The sequence below is a fragment of the Paramacrobiotus metropolitanus genome, unplaced genomic scaffold (genome assembly GCF_019649055.1).
Source record: "Paramacrobiotus metropolitanus isolate TYO unplaced genomic scaffold, Prichtersi_v1.0 Parri_scaffold0000002, whole genome shotgun sequence".
NCBI classification, from domain to species: Eukaryota; Metazoa; Tardigrada; class Eutardigrada; order Parachela; family Macrobiotidae; genus Paramacrobiotus; species Paramacrobiotus metropolitanus.
This window is the reverse complement of record NW_026570222.1, coordinates 1,704,265-1,719,256: the sequence shown is the minus strand read 5'-3', so window position 1 is coordinate 1,719,256 and position 14,992 is coordinate 1,704,265. Positions and strand designations below refer to the sequence as shown.

At 40.2% G+C, this 14,992-nt stretch overlaps 1 protein-coding gene across 1 annotated transcript; it reads left to right on the top strand.

Moving 5' to 3' along the window:
• Window positions 1–3,074: 3,074 nt before the first annotated feature.
• On the top strand, window positions 3,075–14,506 carry LOC129581856 (sodium/potassium/calcium exchanger 4-like). Its single transcript, XM_055473129.1, has 19 exons — window positions 3,075–3,372; window positions 3,795–4,508; window positions 6,116–6,700; window positions 6,871–7,022; window positions 7,375–7,420; window positions 7,503–7,541; window positions 7,624–7,730; window positions 8,072–8,146; window positions 8,490–8,515; window positions 8,725–8,778; window positions 8,856–8,983; window positions 9,117–9,234; window positions 9,540–9,698; window positions 12,484–12,550; window positions 12,768–12,854; window positions 13,079–13,115; window positions 13,248–13,351; window positions 13,901–13,966; window positions 14,041–14,506. Exons 2-19 carry the CDS (start codon window positions 4,412–4,414, stop codon window positions 14,230–14,232), a joined length of 2,139 nt encoding a protein of 712 aa, XP_055329104.1. The 5' UTR covers window positions 3,075–3,372; window positions 3,795–4,411; the 3' UTR covers window positions 14,233–14,506.
• The last annotated feature ends 486 nt before the right edge of the window (window positions 14,507–14,992 follow it).

Genomic DNA, 14,992 nt, shown 5'->3' with positions numbered 1-14,992 from the left:
ACATAATATATTCGTACCGATAAAAATGTGCCACAGTTAGGCTATATATATTGGTAAAATTCGAAATAAATTTTGCTCTTATAATCTTACCATGTTTCCGTCTGCTTCAAAATGTGCGGTCATTCCTCAAATTAAATTCTTTTAGACCACACCAATGTCCTCACCTTACTGCCACCAATGTCCTCCCCTTACTGCCTGCAACGGCATTTCTTCGGAAAACTTACGCGCCGTCTCCCACAACGAACGTTTCGAATCACTTTTTATGTTGGATTTTGTCATTACCGGCACGATCTGAACCCGTCCGGGAGAAACGTTTTGGATCGGTCGAACGAAGCCAAATACATATGACTCGAAATCATAACGCTGTTTTGGACTATGAGTTGTTGCATCTCAAAATATCATTATTGGCGTTCCAGTTAAAAATGTCATTATTAATTGTCCTTTGTTGTCGCCCTTTATTATTGTCGTTCTTTATGTCATTATTGTCGTTCCACTCAAGAAACAACTTGTCTGCTCAACTTGCAACGGTAATGCAAGAAAATAATACTGGAAACTAAAACTCAGAAAAGCTACTAGAGTAGTTAACGTTTTTGAGGGCAGGCGACTTTGGGGTGTTTTTTTATGGCAAGCCTTATAATTAAGTCTGTCGCGAGGGTAGTGTACAATTAAAAATTCACGAGGTATTTAATAGTACTTAGTATTAATAGTTTAGTTTATGCGCATGATTTACATAGTTTATTTGTTGGATTGCTGATTGCAAAGGTCGATTTGCATGTAAAGTAGATACGCACAGTACTTGGAGACGTTTAGTATGAACACGAGTATAAACAGACTGCTTATGACACCCCAAAACATAAATACTGAATACAAAAATAGATGTTTCAAGTTCTGTGAAACCCAGACGAGAGCACTTGCATTGTTGCGTTTAAGTATACAGAACGATACATTTTATAGTGTTTTCAAATCGCGACATTACAGTCATAGTTCCATTAACTACGGCCATCATTGCACAGTTAAGAATTAAAAAAAGAACTATACAGAACTATACAATCATATATATATATAATATTTTGTGGACTAATATCGGCCGTCGATGCACTGCGCACATATATAATAGCTATAGATATTGAAAATAAGTCAGTTTTATGGAACTAGGGAGTAGCGCGTCATAATGAAATTGTTTATTAGCTCTCACGACTTTGTATTTTTTTCTTTCCTGTAAATATAAAACTGGCTATCCCTTGGTCACTGACTGTTTGTTAGCGTTTCTTTGATACAAGTGCTGGTCGCGCTAGCGTAGCGCGCGCCCAGTTGATTTTTAGGTATTAAATTTCGATCTAAAGATTAAGAATCTAGAAATATGTCACTAATTTTGTGGAAAATTTTTGTATATATCGTATATAATAATTATTAGTATTTGAAAGCGCAGAAATGGTACTTGCCCCTGGGCGGGGCCAGCTTTGAAATTACTTTGAAATTAAATCGAAGGGTTTCAAAATTAAGAACTACAAAAAATTAAGAACTACAGAAAACAGCAAAATATGATTATTATTGACCTTTCTGGCACGTTCTAGAATTTTACAATATTGAACTTTAAAAGTTTAACGTAGAAATGCTAAAATATAGAGGTGTTTCAAAAATTTAGTTCCGCTAGCATGCGCAAAATGGGCACAAAATTTGCCTTTCAACTCGTACTAGTACTGTCGTGTACCTGTAATGTCTGTTATTCCATTGTTGTTGCATTTTTCTGTTTACTGTAATCATTGACATGGTTGCTGACTTTTGGTATAATGTGTGTGACATTCATTGTAGTCTAGTTGGGAGCCTGTGCAAAGCCTTGCGAAAACACTTTTTGTCTTTAAAGTTTAAGTGCCACATACAGGCACAATATCGATTAATGAACAAACAATTTTTGCACAGAAATTTACTGCTAGAATGGTGTAAAACTTTACCACATGTCTTTAATCATTCACAAAAGTGTTATATCTCTATGTGCATTTAACCAGTAAGTACTTACCTGCAATATCGACATCAGCGTGCACTGGGTAAATCGATCTACAAAGTACACGCAAACAAACTAAATACTTACTGTATTGCATCAATACAGTACTTACACAAAGTCGAAAACTGAAATAGTCAAGAAATGGAAATCATGCTTAGTCATTAGTAGAGAAGATGAACGCATTGCAAAAAGGTCAAGGGAATACCGAATACTCATAGCATAAATGTAGCTTTTCTCGTTAATCGGCTACGTGCAAGATGGTGACGGACTCGTAATCAGTTTGATTGTCAGTCCATGCACCGAATAGAGATACGGCAGGGCTTTAATTCTGAAACCCGTAAACATAATTTCATAATTATTATATTTTTTGACATCGTGCAACTGCTACTGCAACGGTGTACTTTGCTACTATTTTGAGGGCTATTAATTGCAGTTTGCAAGTAATACCGTACAAAAGGCGCTTCTTGTATGCGCACGTTATGACGTTTGAACTTAATATTGTGCACACAGCTACTAATAAATCACCAGTTCACAAATGTTTTGTATGTTCTTTCATGGTCGAACTTGGTGAAAACTGTATTGTTTAAATTTGCTACTTATTCCAAACTTTCGCGTCAATGCAAAACCTGTGCAGTACTTGTATACAGTAAATACATACTGATACTCTAACCGCACACCGTGCTGCTCGCAATACGAGCTGTACATGCGAAAGGAAAAAAAAACTTTGCTGAATTATTGGCGGTTCGCGACTGGTAACCCTAAGTACAATCTGATTCGGCTGTGATTTTGATAGATGAGCCGTTGAAAGGGAAGTAAGCCCGGTCCCGACGCACTGGAAAACGCTCAGATCAAACATTAGTGCATTCGCTGTTCCGCAGCGAAGTGACGGCCGTCCTCTATCTTGTGGTATCCCTTTACTGGTAGTGCGTATATCAGGGAGTTGAACTTTTTCGCTGTTGGTGGGAAGCTCCGGTAGGAATACCCGTACAGAGGGCATGACTCGATCGTATTCGCGGCGTATGCATATATATCAGTCTGAGCGTGGCCCTTTGTTGTACCGTGCGGAACACTATGTATTCCCGCCGATACATCATACAGTATTGTGCAATCCTCTACAGAGTTGGGAAGTTATTCCCTTTCTGCAGTGCGGGATTGTTACTAGTGGTTCGGGCGTGCCGACGCTGGTGAATGGCATCTGTTGTATTACGCTTTTATATTGCTATCTTACTATAACTGTGCATGTTCTGCTGGACCTGGCATTAACGTAAGCTGCAAGGATTTTTTCCTGCTATATGCGACATATTCCAGTGTGGCGGTGATTTTTCTGCATGCCGATCCACTCTTCCATCTTCGTAGTCTTCCGCATTGTAGTAAGTTCACTTTGGAATTTGGTCTTTATGAACTGTATATAATGAAGACAGGCATCTATCTGTACCGTACGCGTCAAGCGTGAATTGTACAGTAAAAAATTTGATTCGCATATGATGTATGTGTCGTGCTCCAATTTTTAAACTTAAAGGAAAAATTTGTAAAATTACAACAAAAGAGAAAAATTACCTGTACCTCCTGCATTGGGCGTTGGTTAAGAATGTAACATTGTTCAGTTCATGTAAACAGTTTGAAAGTTTTTCGTTTGTGGTTGTTTAATTAAGCGGATCGAGCCAAAATGATGATCTAATAATATAACTATTAGGCCAACAAGCAAAATCAGATATACAGAATACTTCACAAAAATAACTTCGCGTATATGCTTGAGATCGATAAACATTTACAAAGTTTTTTGGTTTTGCAGTGAACAGGGTTGCCTTTAAAAGCGGATAAACGATGATAAAATGCTGACGACTGCTCACTTTAAAGGATTACCACCGTAACCTCCCGTAGAGCAATTGACAAACTGAATTGACGCCGTAATGATACTGCTCTCTAAACAGGGATATTCGAATTCATTGCGTATCCCGTTGGAAATTTCGACGATGCAAGCTGACTGAGACAGTACACAGGAAAACTGTGCGGGACTGACAGCGGCTCTGGACATTCAGATTCTTGCGACACATTAATACTTACTCAGTAAAAAGATATATACGACGGAAGGTGTGATCTGCGTGCTCAATAATCGGCAGTATAGTGTGCCGCAAAAAAATGCACATTGCGGGCTTTTTTTGACTGCAATAAATGCAGCTGCCTAATGTGGGAAAGCCGTGATTGTACGTACGACCGACAATTCCGTTTAATCAATCTTTCCTGATGCATTTATGTCATATCGTATGTGCGCCGGCGTATTTACACAAAGTTTGGGGGATTTGCCAAAAGGATTTATATTGTTTCAAAAGGACCTGATCCTGGCCTTATCCCTGTTGCCCGGATTGTGAGAGTTGCTCAAATCGAGCGGCATAAACACACTTAAAAATCATGCCATCGACTACGATAACATCGTCTTCATTGCGCCGGATCTGCCGCTGTACTATCTTCCTTACGTTGTTCCTAATGTTCATGGACTCACGATTGCGTAAGCGGGCATGGGTGTAAAACAGGACAGGGATAAAATGTGACTGTACACACAGGACGGGAAAATATTAATTTTAGCCTCAGTCAATGTGCCTCGCTCTCAATACAAAAACATGTCCGATTTATCGGGCGGGATCGATTTTTACGGTTATCGTGTTGGAGCCCGATCTGTATATACAAGCATGTAGTCACGAACCCACGATTAGTATGCCATTACGCCAAGGCTTTGTAGCCATGCATTTTCAGTCCGTAGGCTATCGTCGGCAATAGTGTACAGCAGCTCATTGTCAATGATGCAGGATCGAAACAGTTTCGAGAGTATCTGGATATAGGAATCCCGCGCGTCTCTATCAGCACTAAACTAAATTATTTAATACGGGAATGTGAAGTCGATTTTAAAATGGGTGGTTTATTCCTTGAACGGAAAGATCGGCCTTAATGTCGCGTACACAACAAAAATTTGCGTGACTTGTACTTAAGAGTATCAAACGATTCAACAGCCTAATATCAGGCTGACAGCGGCATACTATAATTAGACCACTTTGGACGGTCACATCCCGTGTGACCGTAACCCATTGCAATGCAAATGTGTAAGGAAAATTAGCTTTATAGTTTATGGATATTAAAATAGAGAGCAGAATGACAATCAATAGTCGTAAAAATTCAGCTCATAACGTTTTCTGTTACAACGGTATTGTGATGAAATTACCTGCTACATAGCGGATTGACGTTGTATTATTGCAGTACACCATAGGGCGCGATAGGTTACTGCAGTCGGATTGTCGACTGCAAATAGCTTCCGGTACAGCAGAGTATTATGAGTTTTTCACAATGGTCTCTGTAGGGAACACGTGTTACACCGGTGTCCAGTCGTTGCATTTCATGTTTTCGATTAGGATTTAAACACTGTTTATCCCATCACAAATACTATGGACTACCAAAGTTGCCATCTGGTCGCCGATCTTAGGCTTACCACAGGCAATAAATGTACTTTACAGTTTGCACGGTATATCTGTTTTTATGGTTTTGCTTGAATTAAATTGATCCGGTTTACCGCTTAATTATTGAGACGTCCTATTAATCTATAATTTATTGACCTGAAAATAATTCGTCATAATTACCCTAACAGTATACGTAATTCCAGCACATGGGTGTAGATAGATACAAAATACACATATATGTATATTCCGTCCCTGGAGGTTGTTCAGGTGAAAACGGAAATTTGAGCTAAAAAAGGAAGATAGCACAGTCCTTAAACTTTAGAACTATAATTTCATCCTAAACCTGGTCGTGAGTTTTTTTCCTGCTGTATGTGCACTTTCCCGTTCTTTAACATTTAGGTTAATTGACGTGCAACTGAGAAAGCTTCGGTTTTCCCAAAAGTGCTTGAGGAACATATAGGCAGTAGTGATCATTTCGTCTGAATTAAGAGTGTAGTTGGATGTTTTGCGTATTCCAGCGATGAAGTTTTGTTACTTAATTAAATTTTCGAGTGTGGATATGTAAGTAGAGTAGGGGCCATGGCGGCAGCATTGTATACATGGTACACAGCAAAACGTGAGTAGGGAAATACTGTTAAGGTAAGTATTAAAACTGAACGATTTTTAGGCCCTGCCTTTTTGTCGTTATCCAAGGATAGTGGACAAGGCAATGGCCATCACCCCGAGCCCGTACAGAACACCCTTAGCAGACAAAAACGAGCTGCTATATTTGATACCGAAACAGTAATATCCAATCAAACGAAATTAATTCGGAATGCTCGACAAAAACCCAATAAGGAAGAAATTGAAGATGCCGAACCGGAAACGGATGATCCAGCTGCTGGTGAAGACAGCGAAAAGACGGATCCAGATGGAGAGGATGCGGAACAAAAGGAAGAAGAAACAGAAGAGGACGCGACAACCACAGTGAAGTCGCGGCATAAAACAACTAAACGTACGGTTGTCAAAACAACGACACCCGCGCGGAAGAAATCTACTCATACCTCGCATAAGGGAAAAGAAAAAGATAAACATGTAAAAACTGACAAGGACAACGATAATGGTGACGATGATGACGACGAAGAGGATGATAAAGACGACAAAAAACATAGCCACTCCACACACGCACACAGCCACACTAGCGTAGGCGCAACGGTTTATGGACACAGCACGACGGAAGAACCGATAAAAGAGCCGGAATGCACTATACCAGGTACCGTACAGAGTGAAATATAGAATATATATATTATATAGATACATATATACATACAGTACAAGCTGTATAACGATAACCTCTGTCAATGCGAACCATCTAAAGGGAAAAAAAGATTAAGTAAAAAGCGCACCATTCGCATATTTTAATTATTTTTCGATTGTTTCCAGCTATCAGACAGTTTCCCCCAGATATGTTCGATCAGAAAGGCCGCCGTTATGGAGGTTTGCTTGTACACATTCTGGTGGTTGTGTATATGTTTCTGTGTTTGGCGGTTGTCTGCGATGATTATTTTTGTGGAAGTTTGGAAACTGTCTGCAAGGTTTGTGTCTGAAAGCAGTAACATCCTGATCCAACTTCGTTTACTAAATAAGTAGATAAATCAAAGTAAACGTATTTGACAGACTAGCTGCTGGAAGAATACAGAGTGTAATTACTGCAATTTAAAGTATGGACGATGCTGACATAATATTATATATATATACAAGTATCGGTCGCGCTAGCGCGCGACCAGTTGTGTTTGTACATCTAGTTGTACATCTAGTGTGACCTACGCGAGCATTCGGCCGTATCCTGCGCAAGCGTACCAGCCGAGATTGTAACTTTTTCTAACGTGACCTTTATAGAAATTTTATTACAAGTCAATGCGCTAATCTAATTTTTCTGTTATTTAGAGGTTAAACTTGAGCGAAGATGTCGCAGGAGCAACATTAATGGCTGGTGGGAAATTTCACCTTTCGCTTTTTTAATCCTTTAAGTTGTTGGTACCATTGGGTTAACTTCATTTACTTTTGCGATGTAGCTGGAAGTTCTGCGCCCGAACTGTTTGCTAGCCTTATTGGTAAACACGTACCTAAAATTACTTGGAAATCTGTGCTATTAAAAATAATGCTCGCTAAGAGCGTTAAGTTTTCTGTCGGCAGGTGTGTTCGTGGCGAAAGGTGACGTTGGAACAGGAACTATTGTTGGATCTGCAGTTTTCAATGTCTTGTTTGTGGTGGGAACCTGCGCATTTTTTTCTGGAACAGAGGTAGCGATGTTTTAGCCTAACAGATAATTTCGTCATTTTTGCACTCCTCCAGTACTTCTTCTAAACATATACAACATTGCTGTTACACATACACAGCATACACGTATTTGTCTAAATATTTGTTGACTATTTTACATTTTACAAGTAGCACAGAACTATCATACAAGACAAAAAAAATTTGATGCGCTTCTGATTGTTTCTTTGCGTCACGGAAGTCCACTACAGCTACCGGATGCTTGCAAGTTAAAATAAGAATTTTGTTTTATTATTTTCATGCTCAGCCTCGCCCATTTCGGGAGAGCTAAAAACGTTTACCTTATAATAACACTAATTGAATTTAGGGAACACAATTATCGTGGTGGCCTATAATGAGGGACACTGGATTTTATTCCATTTCTATTGCAGTTTTGATTGCGGTAAGATTTTCTTAATCTTATCTATGACCTTCTCTAGCTCTACCGTAGCTAATCTTTGAAAGGTTTTTTCATGGAAAAACCTACGAGCTACATGACACATATACATATATCTATATGTACATTTGCGCATGAATTCATATATGTACATTCACAGCTGTAAATTATTATAATATATACATACATATACAGTACGTACATTTGTATATATACGCATATTCGCAGCTGTGAATTTAAAAAACCGATTCAATTTTTTAGAGTATTGCTTTCTAGCACAATGATAATCGAAAATAAATGACAGTAGTTTTGTAATGTGACAAACAACTAACAAGAGTGTTAATTGCAGTCTATTGCTGACGGAGAAGTGACTTGGTAAGCTTACCGCTACACGTTAAGGACAGATGTAAACTATCCAACTTTTGGTGATGAGTACCCGTATATCTGTACATTAAAAACAATTTATTCTTAAGTGTGAATACTTACTTAATAGATCACAAAATGTACTCCACTGGAGGCTACATAATTTTAATTTTGTATCTAGCGCATCAGATTGTTATACAAAAAATGTCTTTCTGTTGCAGGTATGAATCGTTGATCATGTTGATATTCTATGGCATTTATGTATGCACCATGAAGTAAGTTGACGACTAACAGCGCAAAAACAGCGGTTTCTGTGACAAAAAAGGCAGACACTTACCCGTTTTTCAACCAGATTTAATACAAGAGCGTTCGAGTGGGTGTCCCAGAAGACTGGCTGGAGTGGCCCAGTTCAGGGTGTGGAAGAGTCGGCACGGCTTTCAGGTGGTGGACGGTTTGACAAGCCAGTTTTTAGCGGTTACGGTAAGTTTTTTAGAATTCGAGCGTAACGTTAAATTCCTAATCGTCGATGGATTTCATCAGTTGTAAATACGTAAAAGGCTATCAACTGTCGATGAAGAAAACGTGGCAAAAATGTGCTTATTTATTTATTAAGAACAATTCGCCGATGAAGCAGACAATTTCCAGGATCACGAAGCGATGTCTCCACATCCACATAAACAGTCTTCTTTAAGTGTCCCTTCCAACGAAAAAGTGCAATGGCATCAACGAAAGTACGTATGCTTGCTAGTTGCTACATCAGTCAGATCATATAATGAGAAGTACCAAATCGTTAATATAATAATTAATTTACTTACAACAAGAAGTACAGTACCTTGGTATTTCTCTTTAACAGCAAAACGGTTATAGGAAATTAAAACTTTTTGCAGCTTCTAAATGTACTGTAACTATCGCACGACATGACTATAACAGGACCACTATTCATGACCATAATTCCTGTTCTGATTTACTAACGATGATGAAATAGTTTTAAGACTTAGCCTTCAAAAAGTTCTGTTAACAATTTGCGTAATTTCAGCTCATTTGAAGTGGTTCATGAAGAATTTGAAAAATGGCGGGTTAAGCCGCAGCCGGGGTCCGGGAAGAAAGCCTTTGCCCGATGGATCGTTATGTATCCTATTTATTTTGTGCTCTATTACACCATACCCGACTGTAAAAAGGAACGATTTGCTAAATGGTAAGTGTTCACCAGCTATTCGTGGCAGTGCTACTGTCGTGTAATACAGTGCGAAAAAAGGCAGAGCAGTCGCGGACTCAAAATTTTCTAGCCAACTACCAGGAAACATTCGGACAATGTGCGTGCTTTTTTTTGCAGTTTTAGTATTATCATGTCATTTTCATTAGTATCTCAATATCAAGATTCAGATCTATATTGCCACGAACGGGATACACCAGAGCCGGCAAACCAGAAAAGACTGACCAAAACCAATATTATATTCTGAAAGCCCGTAATCGAAAACCCGGCCAGATAGTATTCATTTCTTTTAAAACCTCTCCCGCTTCGAGCGCCACAGCGGAAGAGTTTTGACTACCTTCACCAAATGTAACTAAATTATTATAATAATAATTATCAGCGTGGTATTTTTAACCAGGCAATGTTGCCACGTAAACCAAATAAAATATAGTTAAAAAATGAAAGTACTTTCCACTAATTAATATCAGAATCAATTTAATTAGCAGACCTTTGGCGTTATTGCGACAAAAACGACTACATATCCAATGTTGTCATCGAGGACAATTTCTAAACAAGTACCGGCCACGCAGCGATAGACAGAACTACCGCCACTGTTCAGTGCACAACCCGTTAGTTGACCAAATTACAACTACATTCTAGTTAAAATAGCCCGCTAAGCCAGTGAGTGGCCGAACTGCCACTATGGATAGCTATGTGAGCGGTTGACCGAGCTGTCATTACTGTCCGATGCCGAGTGACCGAGTGACCGAGCTGTCACTGCTTTTCAGTGTAAAAAGCCCGTTAGGGAACGAGTGACCGAGTTACCACTACTGTCCGGTGCACAGAGCCCGGTAGGAGAGCGGGTGACCACGCTGTCACTAATGTCCGGCGCAGAAAGTCCGTTAGCGCAGCGGGTGACCGGGCTACCAATGCTGTCCGGCGCAAAAGCACGTTCGGTGAAGGAGTGCTGAGCTGCCACTATTGTCCGTGCACAGATCCCGGAAGTCGAGCGGGTGACCGAGCTGTTACTACTGTCCAGTGTACAAAGTCCGTTCGGTGAGCGGGTGATCGAGCTAACACTGCTGTCCGCTGTCACTACGCAGTACAAAGCCCCGGGTGATCGAGCTACCACTGCTGTCCGGCGCAGAGCAGGTGATCGAGCTGTTACTACTGTCCAGTGTACAAAGTCCGTTAGGTGAGCGGGTGATCGAGCAACCACTACTGTCCGGCGCAGAAAGCCCGGGAGGTGAGCAGGTGACCAGTCCGTAGGTCAGCGGGTGACCGGCTACCACTGCTGTCCGGCGCACAAAGAGCCCGTTCGGTGATGGAGTGCTGAGCTGCCACTATTGTCCGTGTACAGATCCCGGAAGGTAAGCGGGTGACCGAGCTGTTACTACTGTCCAGTGTACAAAGTCCGTTTCAGCGGGTCCAGACGAGCTAACACTGCGTGTCCAGTGTACAAAGCCCGTTAGGTGAGCGGGTGATCGAGCTACCACTGCTGTCCGGCGCAGATCAAGCTGTCACTACTGTCCAGTGTACAAAGCCCGTTAGGTGAGCGGGTGATCGAGCTACCACTGCTGTCCGGCGCAGAAAGCCCGGGAGGTGAGCAGGTGATCAGCTACCACTGCTGTTCGGTGATGGAGTGCTGAGCTGCCCTAGTGTACAGACGGAAGGTAAGCGTCCGTTAGGTGAGCGAGTGACCGAGCAACCACTACTGTCCGGCGCAGAAAGCCCCACCAGTCCACCACTACAGTCCAGTTCACAGAGTCAAAAGATACGAATAAAAACGACTAAAATAAAAATTCGAACAGACCAGTCGTAGACCTCAAGAAACGCGGAAGCGAAGCCGAGATGAAACGAGTGACCGAGCTACCACTACTGTCCGTGTACAAAGCCCGTTAGGTGAGCGGGTGATCGAGCTAACACTGCTGTCCAGCGCAGAAAGCCGAGGTGAGCGGGTGACCGAGCTGTCATTATTGTACAGTGTACATGAGTGACCGAGCTACCACTACTGTCCGGAGAACGGAACCGGTACCGATGATTATCACTTATCCGGTATCGGAACCGATGACTATCACTGTTTCGAATTTCACACCTTATAGATTGATATTTCGACTTTCTTTTCGGGTAGGGGATATCGTAAAATTATCTGTATGTACAACGAAAGGGAATGCTTTCAAGGTTGAGAGAATCATGAGCTGATTTTCATAGAAAATTCGTGTTTACCCTATTGCATTTGCCGATCATGTTTCGACCAATAGACTGATGTTAATCTAATAAATATTTATTCAAATTCAAATAAAATGGCCATGGATCACAAGAAACGCGGAGGCGAAGCCGCGGCTGTTTCTTGTAAATAATTATGATTCTGATTTGTTCCGCAACATAAAAATACTGCAACCGGGTGAATGTACGTTAAACGGGGGGCGCAGAACAACTACACGGTTTAATAGTGCTGCTATACGATGCATATTTATATTTTGAATCTAGTACGAGTATCTACGATAAATACAAATAAATAATAGATAAATAAATAGATATTTAAAGTTAAATAAATAATAGATATTGTACAGCTTCATTGCATATCTCACGCCAAGGTCACTAACACTCCGCCGCGACCACGAAAATGCAAAATGCAAGACAGATGTACAATAAAATACTGTACTTTAATTGACAACATCAATCCATTATCAAAAACGTCATTAGCTTTACCTTGCGCATAACAACTGCAATCAAAATCAAACTACTAAATAATCTGGTCTAATCAGTGATTTGTTGACTATTTCAGGTATCTTGCGACGTTCTTCCTCTCAATCGCATGGATTGCGGTGTTCAGTTATATAATGGTTTGGATGGTATGCTTACAATAGCGTCTAGCTAAACTAAATTATAAACTGTGTTTAATATCTGTATTTAGCATCTATATTTTTATGTATACGGTATACCTATAATGGTCCTATATAATTTATACCGACCAATTGTTTATTCAGGATAACATTAAAAATATTTTTTATTACGATTAAAATTGCAACTTGAATATACGAGTTCACTACCAAATGGAGTCATATGCAGGTAACGATAATGGGTCACACAATGAACATTCCCGACTCGATTATGGGGATAACTTTCCTTGCAGCAGGAACAAGCATCCCTGATGCAGTAAGTAGTTACTTCTAATTAAATTACATAACATGGCTGCGCGTCGCTTGCGATCGTGACGTGATTATATCGCGCATTATGCGGCGCATATATGAAACAGCTACGCTTTCCGTATCACGGTATAATCTTCTACCAGTGCAAAAAATGAACAGTTTAATATTACTGTAGTATAAAACACTTACTGTACTTGGTATTTACCATTAATCGCTGTTAACGTTTTACAGATGGCTAGCCTAATAGTTGCCCGCCAAGGAATGATAGGTAAAACGCTTACTTAAATATTCTATAATTAGCGTAGAAAATGGTATTACAGTTCCATAGGTTTGGCCGTCACTTTGATCTAATAAGCGTAATAGTTTAGTGTGCTTTATGACGGAATAACACCGGTTATAGATATGGCTGTATCAAACAGCATCGGGAGCAACGTTTTCGATATCCTTATTGGGCTGGCGCTTCCGTGGTTCTTAAGTACAAGCATGGTTCGACCTGGACATACGGTATTTAAATTGCAGCCCCAGCATTTAATTTGCTTACGAACTCCCATAACAAGGTTGCACGATCCTCAAACTGCGACGTGAACTGTTTTGCAATAGACTATACATTGTTGTGCATACAAGCCCGGTGTTTTATTTCCTGCGTAAAGATACAGCGAGAAATGCAAATTCATGGGTTACGCTAAACTCCAAATCACGCCCCGCCACGCTCTTAACACGTTGCGGGCATGGCTGATGTACGTCAAATAAATATTTATATCGTATAATCGTATAACCAAAAAAGTTATCAATTATATTTATCATAATAATTTATCGTAGAAATAAATTTATGACCGCAATAATTGTAGCGTAGTGACTGCTTTCTAAGCGCCAGCATCGCGCTTAGTATGTACCGGTACTTTTACTACCTGTACCTTAACGCAAGAATTTAATTACCGGCTTGTACATAACGTGACACTGGTGGCAAACTGCGCGTACATGTTTGGTGAACCGTAAGCGTATTGTAAACTTTGTAGTTAACTAGTTTATGACAGTTTTTCTTCTGCTATCCAGGTGAGAATCAATAGTAACGGATTGGTCTACAACGCAGTCCTGCTTTTTGTGACCGTTGCCATTGCGGTATGCTGTGCTGGAATATTCTCCTGCAGTGTTTAACATTATCGTGTATGTGACAAACGTTTACATTTGCGCAGCTGGGTGGATTACGCTCGACGGGATGGAGACTGACCCGGCGAGTGGGGACGATATTCTACATTACGTACGGCATTTATTTGATACTGGCCGTCATGATCGAATACAATGTGTTCGGCTTCGTCAACCCGCGGATGTGTAATGACGAGGAAGCGGATCTCAAGGAGCACATAATGGCCAAAAGCGGTCAATAAGAAAACTGCCTCTCTTTTTCCGAGTAATAAACAACTTCGTCAAAGCTATACAACGTACTGTGATCCATATGAACATCCGGTTTGCCGCGCTGCATGATGCGCATAATACAGGAAGAAGAAAACCTCTTAATTTATGCGAAATATTACCGAAATTCTTATCAAGTTTGTGACAAGTTAAAATGTCATCTGGTGTGATGTCTAGCCGTAAGTTTGATGGTCGCGTGTAATGTATTATATTAGTTATGAAATGGTCACGGCAAGATATTAAACCACATTAACCACATAAAATGGCCAATTCCGGATGACTGGATGCATTTAACAAGTAGACTACGACGCAACAAATGTTTTATTTTCATTTAAAGTAAATCTATTCCGATGTCATACGATTTCCACGGAAGCAGTTTACTTACAGTATTGATGTCCTCAATAGAATACTAACACTAACAGCTCATAATTACAGTACATCCACGTACCATTCACCTGATCATGATTGTGATTTCAAGACTGCAGCATGTATGGTCCCGTTAAATTGTGCAACTGCATCGTACGCACTACTTAAAAATAATTGCACAACTTTTCAGAACTTTTTCCATTGAGCAAAGCTATGCTCAATGGAACAAAAATCTATAGATTTTTGTAGCATTAGTATGTTACTGCACAGTGTTTAATTAGAGTCGTTGTAGTGCGTGGCAAGCAACATTTGTTCCAGATTTTTATTTTTTTTGCGGTGGTAAAAAGGATGGGTGTCGGATGAAATCAT

What these genes read in the sequence shown, in the direction of transcription:
- LOC129581856 (XM_055473129.1), top strand. Translation starts at nt 4,412, where the DNA reads ATGCCATCGACTACGATAACATCGTCTTCATTGCGCCGGATCTGCCGC. An exon ending in GCCGGAATGCACTATACCAG is followed by an intron (nt 6,701 to 6,870) that starts GTACCGTACAGA and finishes GATTGTTTCCAG; the next exon opens with CTATCAGACAGTTTCCCCCA. An exon ending in GTTATATAATGGTTTGGATG is followed by an intron (nt 12,551 to 12,767) that starts GTATGCTTACAA and finishes AGTCATATGCAG; the next exon opens with GTAACGATAATGGGTCACAC.